This window comes from Triturus cristatus, chromosome 6 (genome assembly GCF_964204655.1).
Source record: "Triturus cristatus chromosome 6, aTriCri1.1, whole genome shotgun sequence".
NCBI classification, from domain to species: Eukaryota; Metazoa; Chordata; class Amphibia; order Caudata; family Salamandridae; genus Triturus; species Triturus cristatus.
The window spans coordinates 904,601,765-904,618,387 of NC_140589.1; the positions used below are offsets into that span (position 1 = coordinate 904,601,765).

Below are 16,623 nucleotides of genomic sequence, written 5' to 3' on the forward strand. Positions count from 1 at the left end.
ACAGGGCTATGAATTACTTGCATGAAGACAGAGAAGCCGGGCCTTTGCTCGGTAGCTGGCAGAATGTTTACTTAAACTACTAGACAGGAATGCATTGGGCAGGGATCGGAGCAGATAATTTCGAAGGTGAAATACAGTTCTTGGCAGGCAGCAAGCTGATGTCAGGCATCGTGAGCCGCGCAGGGAATGAGACAAAGTTCATGGTCACAGATGCAGACTCAGACTGGAGCTTCAGAGGCAGAAAGAAGGAAAAGCTTGATGACAGAATCAGGGCCTACTTGCCTGGACTGAAAAATAGCATAAGTGAACCATATAAAGGCGGTGGCCTTTTGTAGTTAGGAATGGAATATCCGGCCCATTCATGGCGGATCTGAAAGAGGACATGTTGACGGTGGACGCACATGTGTTTGCGTCTTCATAACTGGAACTGGAGGAAACATACATGTACTTGTAACATGCACATAGAACCGTTGGGGTCCAAGATAGGGGACATAACTGACCAGGAAAATCCATATTTCCACAGGCCCAAAGGAACCGACCCAATACTGAGTCAACCTGCTGAAACAATACGGGTGGAATTGGATAGGGGTGATTCTGCAGTTGGTACAGCAGTCTGGGTAGAGCCACCATCTTAAAGATGGCGGACCTGCCAAATATTGTCAGCGGCATACGAGTCCACATCTGGACATCCGCCTTGACTCGTCTCCAGACCGGCATCACATTCCGTTCCCACGACAGCTCTGGCGCAATCGACAGGAATACTCCCAGATATTTAATCCCGTCCACCGCTATCTGCAGATCAGACGCCCAGGCTCCAGGCACCCCGCGCCCCCCCAACACCCACAGCGTAGACTTGCGTGGGTTCAGATACAGCCCAGAGGTTTCCCCGAAAATTTGCAAGATCCGCATGAGGCGCGGTCCAGACCTATAGCAATGCAGTTTTGGTTAAATATATCTGCTTGCCTGTGGTATGGATGCAGATCTTTTTGTAGTTAACATGCATTTTAGTCCAGTATGTTTAAAGCACTGTACACCCCCCTTTGGCTCACATTTTGACCCCTTCCCTTGCAGTGGTTCCTCAAACTGTGTGTATGGTGTGCATCGGTTCACGGAGCCCCAGGTAAGTTTTGATGGCACACCGTGGTGCCTCAGCACACAGATTGGGAACCGCTGAAATAAGGAATACATTTGAAAAACATCATGGTTCTAGTGGTGTTTCTTACCATACACTAATTGTCTCTCTCCTAGCGCTCCCCATATGATAGAGTTCTAAAGCATCACCCATCATTCCTCCGGAGTGTAGTGGGTGTAGACTATAATGTGAATATATTAGTTCAGCTTGTTTCTTAGTAATCTGTTCAAATTGTCCAGTTCGATTTTCTTTTCCCAATGAGAAGTATGTAGACTAGATGAAGTTAGCTATGTCCAAATCTTTGTAGTATATGATGTTTTTGTGTATTTCTTTTTTAACTTTTTCTGTACTTAATAATTCTTGCCACACTTTTGTCATTTGTAGGTACTCCATTGACTAAAATAAATTAAGGTTCCTCTGATTTGCGTTCTAATCCAAGAGGGGTTATGTTTTTTGTGAAATAGAATAGAATGAAAACAACTTTTCCTTTCAGTGCATGCACTCATTCTTTTGTTTGAATTTTCCAGATTTTGGTTGCATTCTAACAATGGCTTAAAAGGGATGGACTGTTTAAATTAAAATGTTTTCATATAAATTGAGTTGCAGTAGTTAGGATGATATTAGATACTTTTCCAAATTGTTATGAATACCAAATGAAGGCGTCAAGTTTAGTCTAGTTTTCCAAGGCAGTACATGCAGATTAGGTGATGTTCACAGGCATCATATCTTTCTTTGGCAAATGGAGAGTCAAATTTCTCCATGCCAATTTTTCCTCATTTTCTATTTTGTCAAGAAGATCAATCATATTAACTTGCTTCTTATAATGTGCTCTTCAGCAACAAATCCAAATCTGATTAGGTAGTTCTGAAATTGTTTCTTCAATTCAAAGAATATCCATTTTGTAATTGCCCAGGCCCTTTAATGTTTTTTCTGATTCATTCATTTTGAGTGAAGAAAACCCCTGCACAATTACTATTGTGAGAGAGCGCATCAAAGTATTTAGACTGGATGTAATGTGTATTACTTTTGGCGTATGCTGGATGAAAGTGAAGTAGAGCATAAGTTAGCTGTAATTGCAACAATATCATTTTCACAAAGTAGAATGTCTGCACACTTTTTAAAAAATGTTTGAATGACGTGTGATGAGCATCACTCAAGTGATTTCTGAGACAATACAAAGAATTTCCTTGAAGTTTAGAAATGGTCCAAAATGGGCAGCCATATAAAGTTTGCAGTAGCTACATTTTTTAAGTTGTGATAACTTTTAATGCATTCTCAGAGATGTCCTTAGCTTCAGAATAGATGCATCTTAAATATTTCACATAGAAGTGCAATTCCATTCATGTACGGGTTTTGAGTTGTTTTCCTCTCCAAAATCATAGTCAGTATATATGAATTCTTCTGTCTTTTTTGGTCTTTTCTTTTGCCTACTACTTACTCATGTATGACTTCTTAACACTGGCTTTCATGTGTGACTGAAAGGACACAACTATTCTGTTGATAACTCTCTTCACGAACATATGGTTTGGTGCTTGAGGTATGTCTCCAAGTATCTTGGAAAATGTTGCAGACGTTTTGGTGTCAGTTTCATCTTCCATAATTTATATAGTTTATAGGTTGAAATGAAATAGTTCAGGTTTTTGATGTGATTCATTATGAATATAAAGAGTTTTCTTTTCACAACAAATGCCTTTTCCACAATATGTTGAACATATATCAGCTGTGTCAGTTTGGCCGTCTTTTTCTTAAGTAAGGAATAGTTTGAAGCAGATTTTTTAGGACACTTTTATTATAAGGGCTTGTAGTTCTATTCCCAATCTTTTTTCTTTTTGTGAAAGTGTATTTTTTTTCAAGGGCCAGCAATTGTTTTTCTGGAATGGCTAGGTGGGAATAGTGGTTTGTTTGCCTATTGCTTCCTGATAACCTTTTTACTACTAACAACCAGTGAGACAATACTTAGCTAATTGTATTTTTTATATAATTGTCCAGTGACTTTCATTGTCATGTGACGAGAAATGCGTGTTTCACATGTCTTTGTACTACTTGTGAAAATTCATAGGTGCAGACTAGTTAAATTACTGACATGGTTTTGGTAGTATTGTGCTACATTAGTAGCCCAAAATGAATGTAACCAATCATTGTCCTCCTTTTAAAATTGTCAATGTTAAGTACTTTCATACTGGCCAATCATCTAATCCTGTATACCTTTGTTTCATTGGCTGAGTATTCCTCTTTCTTGCATGTCAGTGCAGGAGCAAGATGGTTGGCGTTTGGCTTGTTGGGTACAGCTTCCTTGTTTGGGCTAGGGAACATGCATATAAAGCAGATTTTGAAGCTAATTTGGGTTTAAAAAAAGTAGACGTTACATGGACTATCACATTGCAGGCTTTTTTCTTGCTGAACAATCACATTTCAAGATATGTGTGAATGCAATAGTTCATTCCAAAACATATTACTGTTAAGTTTACAATACTGCTTCAGTGGGAATGTCAACCTCCGTATAGAGCTAAAATTCATACACAGATTCATTTAATCGATGTAATTTACCATTGATGATCGCAAGATCAGACAGGAAACATATTAAATCGGTTCCATGTTATTTAGCTCCATTTCATAAATATTGTATTGCCTCAGTGTTATGTTAAATGGAATCAATTATGTAAAAGCCCAGTACTATTGATGTTTGTATAATCAAAGTATCACTGAGTATTTATCATTTGAAAAAAGATCTTCTTAGAAGTTGAGCTTTGGGGCCATTTCACATTGAATGCAATACACACATAAGTTGCTCCAGTCTGTCGTAATGTTTTCAAAAAAGATAAAAAATAAAAAACTGATTTCATTTTGTGCATGAAAACTACTCAAAGGCAGCCCAGTTACAAAATAAAGGCATATTTTCATATAGTTTACATTATTCTAATATGGTAAATATGCAATCAGTTTTTCCCTGCTATTTAGTCCATCCAGTTCAAAGGGCTCCAGATCAATAATATAGAGAGATTCCAATTTCCTTATTTTTGCCTCCTGATTGAATTGGTTGAAAATCTTTGTCAAAAAGCTCAGCTTAGTCACAACTGAGTTATGATGCGTGAAGAAATGCGTAGCCGCTGCTCAGTGATCATTGTTTTTTATTGCAGTCATGTGCTCTAGTACTATTCTTTTTCACCCGAACACTCGTGCTCCCTAGGAACATATTATGCAGTACACTGTGTAGTCAGTTACAAGCTACATAATTTGTTAATATTACGTAAATATCTCTTCCTATGATCCCCTATTTCTTTCTATTTCAACTACGTTTGCATGTCTTAATATATTGCATACTTAGAATCTCTTCACATCTCACTTTCCTGTGCTCTCTGTCTGTCTAGATATCGGTCTATCTATATTGGACTTGATCCTCTTTTCAAGGTGAACCTCAAACCTTTTTCCTTCACTTTAGGACTCTGCACCTTACCAATGCTAAAGTGTGTGTTCTCTCTCTTTCAATCATTGTAAAATTAGCTTACATACAATACTCCGTCCCTCTGACAAAATGTGTTCATTTGTTTCATCCTTTGTTTGAGTCTTCCCATCTTGTCTATACCTGGAACCCAACAGTCTACTTCTTTTAGGGCTTGAGCTCAAGCCCAACACCCACAGTTGACTTGGCGCCAGATGTATCGTTCTTGAGACACATTCATTTAGGGGTCCTCTGTTCCCTGCTTTGTTGCTCAACAGTCCAGCACTTCGCTACTCCACTTATGTTATGTTATTTTATTTGTATTTCTAAAGTGCAGCGGTTACCCAAGGGTGTCCTGGTACTAGCTACTGCCTTCTGAACAGAGGTTGGAATATACCACCTTACCACGCATGCAATTAAAACGCATGCAATTAAAAGGCGGTCGTTATACCGATCGCGTTGTAGCAACGACTGCCATTACTCCGCAAGTCGGAATGACTTGTTCGGGGGGTGGGTCGCTGGATGTTGGAATAGTATAATTTACTATTCCAACTCCAGTCTGTGCAACCGTAGGGAAGGTGTTGGATTTTAAATTCAACTTCGACTTGACGAGTAATGGCATGCGTTTTTGCAACGTGGTCGTTGTAATGACCGTGGTGTAATTGCATGCGGTGTAAACGATTCTGGTTAAACGATGTTTACCCAAAGGTTGACATGTGAAACCTATATACTGAAAGGCCAGGTTTTCAATCCTTTACAAAACGCCTTTAGATCTGTGGCAGTTCTAATATGGATAGGAACTTCGTTCCAGGCCCTTGCGGCACAGGTGACGGAACTTCTCCCTCCCCAGTTAGCTTTTTTAAAGGAGGGTACTGACAACCTTTCTGCTCCTAATGAGCGGAGGGCTCTTTTGGGGACATGCCACTGAAATCAACGGTTCAGATATTCTGGCCCGGTTTCTTGAAGGGCTTCAAAAACGGTACACAAGGATTTAAAATGAACCTTTTGTATAACTGAGAGCCAGTGCAGCTTTTTGACATCCTTGGAGACAGATACAAATTTTGGTGTGCCGGTAAGGAGTCTGGCTGCCGCATTTTGCAGCAGTTGAAGTCTGTTTAAATGTCGCTTTTGAATGTTCAGGTAGAGGCTGTTGCAATAATCATCCCTTAATAGAATGAGAGATGTTATAACTACGCGTTGACTGTTCTCTGGCAAGAAAGGCAATTATTTTCTTGATCATTCTAAGGAGGTGGAAGCTGGCAGATGCAACCGCATTTATCTGGTCCCCCCAAGTGAGTTTGTCATCAACTATAACTCCCAGATTTTTTGCTTTCCTAGTAGGGTTTGGGAGTGTGCCTAATTCTTCCAGCCACCAATTTGGGGTCCAGAAATTGGCATTATTTCCAAAGAGAATGTCCTTAGTGTTGCCCGAATTCAACTTCAGGCAGTTCTGGGTCATCCACATCTTGACTGAGTTCATAAATTCATGGACCCTCTTACCCCGACTCCTGCTCCTTCAGCAGAGACACCACAATTTGCGTATCATTTGCATGTGAAGTGAGCTGGAACCCGAAGGAATTAATCCGGTCCACCGGGGGGGGGAGACATAAACGGTAAAAAGGGTGTGACTAAGGGAAGACCCCTGTGGTACTCCACAGGGTAAGGAAAAGGTTTAGAGTAGAATTTGTCTGAGACACAATTTGAGTTCTTTCAGGTTTGTGTTACTAGTTTTCTTTGACCTCCTGTTTTTAACTGTACCATTGGCAGCAGACAGAAAATACTTGGGAAGGGCACTTTAGGTTAAAACTTGCTGGAACTTGGGAAAGCTATCCTAAATCTTGTGCAAAACTAGCAGTCTTTTAATCTATGGTCCGGGTAGAACTGTAGTATATTTTGGAATCCAGGTTTCTGAAGGTTCCCCATTATCAATATCAGAAACAATTTAGTGGTATTATGATTATAGGTCGTTGCTTGATGAGGTATACTGTGAGAAAGAAAATGTATCTGATATAAGAACGTCAGTTTCTGGCTCTGCTCAATCAAATTCCACACGATTTCAGAATGGTCTTCAACTAGCTCTCATAACATGTTCCTAAATATATGTCTCTAGCATCAAATAATGAATGCATGTGTTTTTTTTCAGTCAGCAGAAAATACAATTAACAAACAAGCTTGCCAAAGAAACAGAGCGGTATCTAAAAGAGTTTGCATCTCTACCATCAACAAGTGAGCAGGTAAGGATCTTTTAATATAGTGCACAAAAGTGAATATGTTGTTATTCTCCTATGTGTAGAAGATTGACGTTTAAAAGCGATATGAGAATTTTTAGGAGATTGACTAAAATTCATAAAAATGTCTTTATAGCCTTTTGGGTTTTAATAACTGATGACTAATATTCCATTGTTTCCTGTCAGTAACAAGGAAGCTTCTGGTACGTCAGAATTAACTGAATAGCTTTCAGATATTCCACAAGTTAACACCAAACATTTCTTGGGAGACTTTAATTTTAACGTACGCTTTAAAAAAGAAATAGTGTGGAGGACTAGCAGAGACTAAACAATCAATTGTATTATTTAAAAAAATTGCTTTGATTGTGCTGGTAGCACATTGATACATAAATGTCTGATTGTGTTTACCAAAAGTGAAAAGTCTTCTGCTGCTCTTCGGATTGAGAAACCGAGCTTTACATAATTGAGTGTGGTTGTTCTGTCATATTGCCAGGATGACGCTGCCTGAGCTGATGACATCGTGGTTTTCACTGTGGAAGACAGCTAATCAAATTCTCACAATCTTTTAATTTCATGAACAAGAAAATGGTGAAATAAAAATTCTTACAAAAGGAGAGATCTGTTAGTTATTTTTTACGTTATTAATGTGTAGCAGGTTTATCCACCCTCCAGAATTTTGCGTTTTGCTATAAAATTGCAAAATAAGCAGTTTTGTAAGAAGACCAAGCTTTTTTTTTTTTTTACACAAGTGCCAGCGAAATGAGCAAGATTTTATGAATGAGACTGGAGAAAGACGCAGGGAGTTCGTACATTATTGCCGCGAGGTGGCGCCCTAACACAGTCTTAGTTTGGCAGAAAGAAAGGAAGAACATGTGTGCGGGATCTGGCAAAAATGCTCTAGAGAAAGTATTTGTTAACCAGTTGTTTGAAGCCTCCTCTGTAAGAGTGTCTCCTATGCACACCTCGGAGCAACTCAATCTCGATTACACACTTTTGGCACTGTGTAAGAAAAGCATGCCCCTTTATTAGTTGGACTGTTGTTTACTATTTACCTCTAGTGCACGCATTTCTGGGTAAATGACTGCTTGCAGAAGTGTCAAAACACCAAAGGAATATTGAAGGTATCCTCCGAATACTGAAGTTCGGAGATTTGTCCGTCAATTTCGTGTCCTAGTGAGAACCTCCGAAATCCCAATTTGGATGCTGTGCTGTCAGCGTTACCTAAAGCTACACCAGTCATCAAAATGTTAGTGTTGAATGAATGGATGTTGTTTAACTTCACAATTAAAAGTCCATAACCTAGATCCAAGCACGCATCCTTTAGTGTACATTTTATGAGTGCACTGACTGGGACTATCAAATGACCTGCCCTTTAAACAAACTTCCCAAAAGTAAACTCATGTGAAATAACATATCCAGGCCACATTTCCTGTCACGAGAGCCCCCTTAGCGACCAGGGCCGGCTTTAGCGCTGGTGGCGCCCTGTGCGACAATCATTTGTGGCGCCCCCCACACCCCATTACCACCTCCTCGGATTTGCTCATACCACCAGGCAAAAGTGCCCCCTCCTCTCTCCAATCATAAGTTATTACTCAAAACAGCGCCCCCACTGAGGTCAGTGCCCCCTCCACAGGTCAGCACCCAGTGCGGCTGCACCAGTCGCACTGCCCTAAACCGGCCCTGTTAGCGACTGTTTATTGTAAACCTCACTGAGGCATCTTTTAACTACAGCTCTTTTTGGCGTGCTTTGTTGAAGTGTCCCCAGTATCCATGCGCTTGTGTGTAAACAGGGTGACTGAAATATATGGAGCGAAGCAATGATGCTAACCGTTGAGCACGGAATCCTGGAGTTGAGTCCCAGCTCCACAAAAATCGTGTGATCCATGTCAATCTTTCATCATTTGGTACTGTTAAGCTGCCTGTCTGCCAAATGTTGACAAGTTGAGAGTATATGACCACTCTAAGCAAACTTGCATTGAGACCTTAGGCCTGCTAGAAGTGATTCATTTTAAGGTGGTGTACTGTGCACATCATCTCACCTACCTGTAGATGAAATGGTGCGGCCTGAGTGAGGGTCCCAAAGATGCTAGGAAACACAGTCACACACTTCTGTTTCTTGGCCTCTCTTTGAGTAGATGTCCTTAAAGACTGCTGGCAACTGGAGATCAGTACACAAGCACCACAGTGCTCTGCTGGACAAAATCCACTCTTAGGAGGTGGTTGTGATTGGGAGTAGTGAAAGGTGAAAAGGAAGGTTAGAGAGGAATAGATACAAGAAGAGAGAGAGAGGGTACAAAGAGTGAAAAAGAAAAATTGAATATAGAAGCAGACGGGGAAAAACGGGATGCAGCAGAGAAAAGTGAGCATGAAGGAAGCCATATGTGGAAGAGAATGGAAGGTTGTACAAGAATAAAGATTGGGGGCGGGGTTAAGGAATAAGGAAATGTGGGGAATGAGGGAAGGGTGCATGAAGGAATTCCCATTGTATGCAATGAATTTCCTCTGATTATGTGACGTTTGCAACCAACACGCTAAGTATGGTTGTGTGTTACAATACTGCAATATTTAACATGCTCATATAAACTGTGGCAATGCACCTTAGCCCACTGCGATCCCCCGCCCTAGGGCTCCTGAGGAAGAGATTTGGTGTCCTACTGCAGATTGCTCCGATTTGCAACGGCTAGCCTCAAGCCAGCACAATGCCACCAAAAGCAGGATGACTAGCAACCCTGTGTTATTGTGCTTGGCTTTAACCTATGCTAAAGAATGTTGCCACAAAGGAGAATATAGCAAACAAACAGTCCCCGACACTTTAAACATGCCTATTTCAAAGTGGAGTACACTGCTAAAACAGTTTCAATTGAAATAAGGCTGAAAAGGAATGATTCTGTGTAAAATAAAGTGCTGCAATAATGTCGCAAAACGTCTACTTTTGTGCCCCAAAATTTGCAAGTCAATGCCACAATATCCTGGAGGGTCTGGTTTATGTATAACCAGTCCTCAACTGGATGACAGGATATTATGCATAGGTTCATTCTCCAGATAAAACACAGTTACAAACAGGAATCATCTAATAGTAAAATAAAAACAGTATACATATAGGATGAAACTTGGGGATATAGGAACAAAAATATATTAACAGATTCATGGATATCTGGAGTCTAGTAGTATTTTTGAAGATTCCTGTTTCAGTTCAGAGTCCGAGAGACCATATTACAGAAGGAAGTGCTGTTGTACTTGGAAAGTATTTAGTTCCCTTTTAGGTTTCTCCTATAGCGTGCATGCTCTGTCAGCAAAAGCTATATAAAACCAGCTTTAGGAGAGCCTGTCCATTACTTACCACCACTTACCATTGATTGACATCCACATCATGCTCGTTTCCTTGCTTTTGAATGATCACACACCCTGCTTTCTATCAGCTGCTCACCCCCTGATGCGTTCTTCCTGTGGCTTCTGTCCCTGCCATGGAACCTATCAAAGCTTCCTGTCTGTGGCTAGAGTCCTCCTTCTGGCCACGTGCTCTTGAGGTATTTTTTATTTTTATTTGTTGCAGTCTGTAAGAGTACATGTGTTTCCCTCCTCCCATTGTTGTGGTTTGTTTTGCTCCCTCCTGCCCAACTGTCGGGGCTTGCCCTGTCCCCTTCCCACTCTCTTCCCATTGTCTACTGTTCAGGGGCCCCTGTTCGAGCTCCAGGGGGCCCCCTCAACACTTTATCCTTGCCTGACAGCTCCTGAGGAATTCCAGGGGGCGGCACTCCATGACACAGTTCTACACATCTACATATAAATATATCCATTACCTTTCTTTTACTCGAAGTTTCATTTGCTCCATAAATGAAAGAAACAATGTTCTTTGTGATAAACGTCATAGAATGAAGTAGTGGAATCCAACGGCACAGCGCAACCACTGCTCACGTCAGTCACGCCTAAGGTCACCTACGGAAGGCTGGAGCACGCGCTCAGTCCTTGGGGATTGGGAAACAATGGGACTATTCCCTCGGAACACATCATTGGAAAGTTAAACATGGAACTTGGAGGTAGTAAACAGACAATAACTTATGACTGAATCTCTGATCTCACGGAAGGTAGGTAGACGAATCCACGATTTAGAGGTGAGCAATCCAACAAATTACCAGGGCAAGCCAAGACCGAGCCGAGCCAAGGGTCTGGGTGGTTCTTAGAGCCCGTGCACAAGCCTATACTTCTTGACATTATAAATCACATGGAAACACTGTTTGAGACGTACTTATCAAAAGTGATAGTTTTTAACTTGAATTCATAACCATTTCTGCCCCCGCACCCACCCTGGCAACAGTGCTATTAATGAACTAAGAGGCAAGACAGTTTTCACGTTTTTGAAGGTGCTTTCATATGCAATAGTGAAGAAAAAGCAGGTAAAAAGAAATATCTGCCTAAGATCACACAATTTAGTTACAGGGGAAGGCGCATTGAATCCAAGTGTTCTGGTTGCATGCTCTGTCAGCAAAAGCTATATAAAACCAGCTTTAGGAGAGCCTGTCCATTACTTACCACCACTTACCATTGATTGACATCCACATCATGCTCGTTTCCTTGCTTTTGAATGATCACACACCCTGCTTTCTATCAGCTGCTCACCCCCTGATGCGTTCTTCCTGTGGCTTCTGTCCCTGCCATGGAACCTATCAAAGCTTCCTGTCTGTGGCTAGAGTCCTCCTTCTGGCCACGTGCTCTTGAGGTATTTTTTATTTTTATTTGTTGCACTCTGTAAGAGTACATGTGTTTCCCTCCTCCCATTGTTGTGGTTTGTTTTGCTCCCTCCTGCCCAACTGTCGGGGCTTGCCCTGTCCCCTTCCCACTCTCTTCCCATTGTCTACTGTTCAGGGGCCCCTGTTCGAGCTCCAGGGGGCCCCCTCAACACTTTATCCTTGCCTGACAGCTCCTGAGGAATTCCAGGGGGCGGCACTCCATGACACAGTTCTACACATCTACATATAAATATATCCATTACCTTTCTTTTACTCGAAGTTTCATTTGCTCCATAAATGAAAGAAACAATGTTCTTTGTGATAAACGTCATAGAATGAAGTAGTGGAATCCAACGGCACAGCGCAACCACTGCTCACGTCAGTCACGCCTAAGGTCACCTACGGAAGGCTGGAGCACGCGCTCAGTCCTTGGGGATTGGGAAACAATGGGACTATTCCCTCGGAACACATCATTGGAAAGTTAAACATGGAACTTGGAGGTAGTAAACAGACAATAACTTATGACTGAATCTCTGATCTCACGGAAGGTAGGTAGACGAATCCACGATTTAGAGGTGAGCAATCCAACAAATTACCAGGGCAAGCCAAGACCGAGCCGAGCCAAGGGTCTGGGTGGTTCTTAGAGCCCGTGCACAAGCCTATACTTCTTGACATTATAAATCACATGGAAACACTGTTTGAGACGTACTTATCAAAAGTGATAGTTTTTAACTTGAATTCATAACCATTTCTGCCCCTGCACCCACCCTGGCAACAGTGCTATTAATGAACTAAGAGGCAAGACAGTTTTCACGTTTTTGAAGGTGCTTTCATATGCAATAGTGAAGAAAAAGCAGGTAAAAAGAAATATCTGCCTAAGATCACACAATTTAGTTACAGGGGAAGGCGCATTGAATCCAAGTGTTCTGGTTACATTTTGTACAAATCATTCACTGAATGGGTATCGGTTTGTCTCTTCTTTTTATCTCAAATGTTAAGGTTCTGTTTTCACCTCTTTGTCCATAAAGGTAGAGCGAGGGTGGCAGGCAGAAGGCACATGAAGGCTTGGCTGGTTATGGGCTCAAGGTTCCAGTGGGACCTCGAGTTGAGCCAGATCCAGGTTTCAAGCTCGATGCAGGCTCACCCAACTCTATCTCAGCTCACGACATACCTCAGTCTGCACCACTTTAATACTCCTTTTGATTGAAGTAACATGCAGTTTCACACTGTATCAGGTATTACTGTTTCAGTTGTGAAATGTACATTGCATACATTTCACCTTGTAGCTGTAGGGATAGTTTATTCCGACAGAACCCTTGAAGGACGACGAACAGACAAAACAACTTTCCATACTTCATATGAAAACACATTGGAAAGAGAACAATGAAATGATACATTCCATTTAAAAGCATTCATTTACCAACACTAACACGGTGCAGGCAGAGTAACGGGCAACAGTAATGTACGGATGGCTGCCAATTAGAAACCGAGACAAGAAAAGCGGTCACGGTGATGTGTAAATGTCTTAATGTTTTTTTTAAAGATTTAACTGTGTGACGAAGCTTAGACAATTAAGAAATAAAGCAAAATACATACATCCCACCCTCTAGCTCTCTCCCAAGCTATCAATACCCGGGATACCGGTAACTCTGTGTGCAGAGGTGTTAGGGGGTTACGAGTGACTTAAATGGTCCCTTAGAAACTTGCACTGGTAGAATCAGATGGCTCAAGCCCAGGCTTGAGCTGAATGCTTATGGCAGTAAGTAAAGATCATAGTTCTCTGAAAAGCGTGCATTCAGTCAATATTTCTCAGCGAAGCTGCAAAACTGATCATGCACAAAGCTTTCAGTGATGATTTAAATCCATGCATAAAATAGAATTCGAGGGATGCTACAAATGTGGCCATTCAGTCAACATTTCTAAATGACTGTGAAAACATCAGCATGTACTGATTACTACTGGGCGATGGTGCAAATCTGGGTATGCAGTTAGGATTGCTGAGTGATGATGCAACTCTGAGCTCGCATTAAGGATTATTGAGGGATGTGCATATTCAAACATATACTAATAATTAATGAATAATGGGGAAAATCTAATTATGCATAATGATGGTAAGTCTGAACATTATGTGGGAATACTTGGCACAATGGTGTCCTCCTAATGCTTTCTGTGGCATAATGAAAGCAAATCTTAACATACTGTAAGCACTCGTGGCGCAACGATGCCCACTGGGGAAATGAGCCTGCCACCTACAGTCATTGGTTAGCTGGAAATGTCATTCACATATTTGAACGCCCAAAGGACAGTCAATTGGTGGCTGAATTATCTGTCGCCAAAATTGATGGCATGTCATCAGGTATGGGCAAGCTCCAGGAGGCGTAGTACCTCTCCATCTGTACCACCACTGCCCAAACGCACCAGAGGGGGTCCATCCAACAGTGGCACCAGGACCCAGGGACATAAGGGTTACTGCATTCCGATTAGGGCTCTCGTTTACTATACAAATTAGCATTTTCTAGATAACTCTAAAATACGGAGTTCGGTTTTCTAGAAACCTTAGCAGTAAGCAGTGGGGTAACAATAGCCCCTGCAGCCTCCACGGTGTGGGGGGGGGATAAGCTCTAGGGGGCCTCTCCGGCACTGCAAACGAACGGTGGACACCTGGCCTGCAATCTCCTTACTGGGTCCAGAGAGTGGGGGGCCCCACTCCATCTACTCACGTTTCGTTACGCCACTGCTACTGTTACTTGCTCCCTCCCTCCTCCCACCGTCCGTGGTGTAGCTTGCCCCCTCCTTCCTCCAATGGTTTTGCTTTTCCCATCTTGTCGTCCTCCCGCTGTCCATCATTTTTCACACCCTCATCCAGCCCCCTGCCTACCCTGCACTGCATTACTCCTCCAAGCTCTGTTGAGTATTTTGTCAAAGCCAATGGCTGGCAGTCACACTGTCTCAAAGAGAGTTGGCAGTGAGTACCTCGTATTACTTTTGTGGATGCTTCTGGTGAGAAACTGCACCAAGGCTGACCACTCACAGACCTTGGGGCACAATCGGTGTCTGGTTTGCTTGTACGTAATCCCTGACATCTGAATAATTGGTTAGTGACTTACACTCAAATTCATGCATTCAGACTGCTGCACAGGGAAAAGCCTACCCCACTGCGCACACACTTCTAGTGACTTCTCTCTACATATGCATGTATATACACATACATTCACCCCCACCCTCATTGCACAGACACACATACCTCCAGAAAAGGACACAAGAAGGCCACTCCCCCTTCTGTACTCATACAGACATAAGATGTCCCCAAAATGTGTCTCGCATGTCAGCAAAGAGACGACCAGAACAGCAACATTTTACTGTAAACTTTCCGAAAAGGCAATGTACTAGACCTATTTAAGTATTGCTTTCAGTGTGGGTACTTGGTGTTTGTCATGAGGTATGCCACCCTACTCCTGTACAGACTGTCAAACTACCAACTCCCTTGCTGTAAATACATCAGACCCCCACCCAGTGAAAAGATCAGGTTTTGTTATTTTACTGTATTTTATCTGCAGGCTGCTGAAAAGAGACAGTTCAGTAGTTCCCACCATTTCTTTAAAGAAGATGCCATATTTCTCAAAGTTTTAATGTGGTTTATTTAAAGAAATCAAAACTGAGTGGTTATGTTTTTTTGCAGTTTCCAAACTTTTGGAGGGATTTTGTTTTGCTAGGTGAATCTTCTGTCTTACATATGCCATTTTGGCAGATGTTTTTCCCCCTAATTTATCGACTTTCTAGTTTTTTTAGTGAGGATAGTGATACCATATGTGGTCCACTTTATTAACAAACGTCATCTCCTCATTAAGCTCCATAGGGGACCAGCTTTAGTGTCTATTTATTCAGTTTTTGTGGTGCTGTGTCTCAGTACACTGACATGCGTGTTCATTGTCGCTTTTCTCTAGTGGTAATTATGGTAGGGTAAATAATATTTTATTTACAGAGGATCATAATTGAGATTTTTAAAGTCTCTGATCCATTGGGGATTTTTTCTCAGGTGTTATGGGATCATGATTGTAGAGGGACAGAATTTTAAAGGGATGAATCATGGGTCAGGCTAAAGAACAAGGGTTGTACTTTCTATTCTGTTATGATTACACAATCGGAGGCTGAGCTTGCCAGAGAGATGCTGAAGGATGTTACGAGAAGAAACATGGAGAGTTAAGCAACCGCAAAGTCTTTCTCCTTTTGCCAGTGTATCGGTAAGTCTCAAAGGTAGATACTGTTGTTACAGGAGAGTGATCTTTCAGAGATTTAACTCAATGAGATGTTCAATGAAATATGAGGCCTCCTAAGCGGAACGATGCATCTGGTGTAGTTTGTAATGGTTTGGGTTCGTTATCTCGATTTCCCCAAAAGGCACTGAAAGATGGTGAAATGATTGTTTTCACATATTGTACATTCAGTACTGTCTTTGGATTTTTGTGACGCCTCCAGCAGTTTTTCCATTTCCAGTCATAGTGAAGAATAGAATACTCTGGTGGGGCCAACAAGTTAAGTTGTACTTCTGAGTTTCTGGATTAGGTTCTGGGGCTACTGTCTGAATTCCAGCTGTGTTAGTCAGTAGAGGCATTGTGTAAAGTATTTGTTGCACACAAACAGTAATAAAGCAAAAACTCAAGACAAGAAACTCCAAAACCAATTTGAAAAATATACTAGATTTTATTGAATAAAAAGACACCAAAAACGACATAAACCCAATCAATATAACCAAGGCGATGTATTTTTAAAAATTGAATAAAAACATCGTATGAAAAAGAACACCTACCCTGGTTATCTTGTTGCGCCAGACTGGGTCAAAGTCAAACATTCCGGCAGACGGTGATGGAGCGTCGGTCGGATTCAAGGACCAGGTTGGGTCTGGTCCAAGAGTTCCCTTCAGACTTAAAAGAAATTCTGAGAAGGCAAAAACTTCAGCAAGGCACTAAGTGGTGTCCAAAGATGAGATCAACCAAGGTGAAAAAAGTTCAGAAAAGGAAAAGTCAAAATTTCACGTCTAGGGGGTCGTTGTCATAGTCAATGGGGTGCTGCTCAACGTCTGGCCCGCCGAAGATATCT

The 16,623-nt window shown here is 41.7% G+C and overlaps 1 protein-coding gene across 1 annotated transcript in view; it reads left to right on the plus strand.

Annotated features, from left to right (window-relative positions):
• Positions 1–16,623, plus strand: part of STX7 (syntaxin 7) — a 181,598-nt gene that overhangs the window by 129,428 nt on the left and 35,547 nt on the right. The window contains exon 4 of the mRNA XM_085611566.1: positions 6,715–6,805. Coding sequence (XP_085467692.1) covers positions 6,715–6,805 — 91 coding nt within the window. The remainder of the gene's footprint in view (positions 1–6,714; positions 6,806–16,623) is intronic.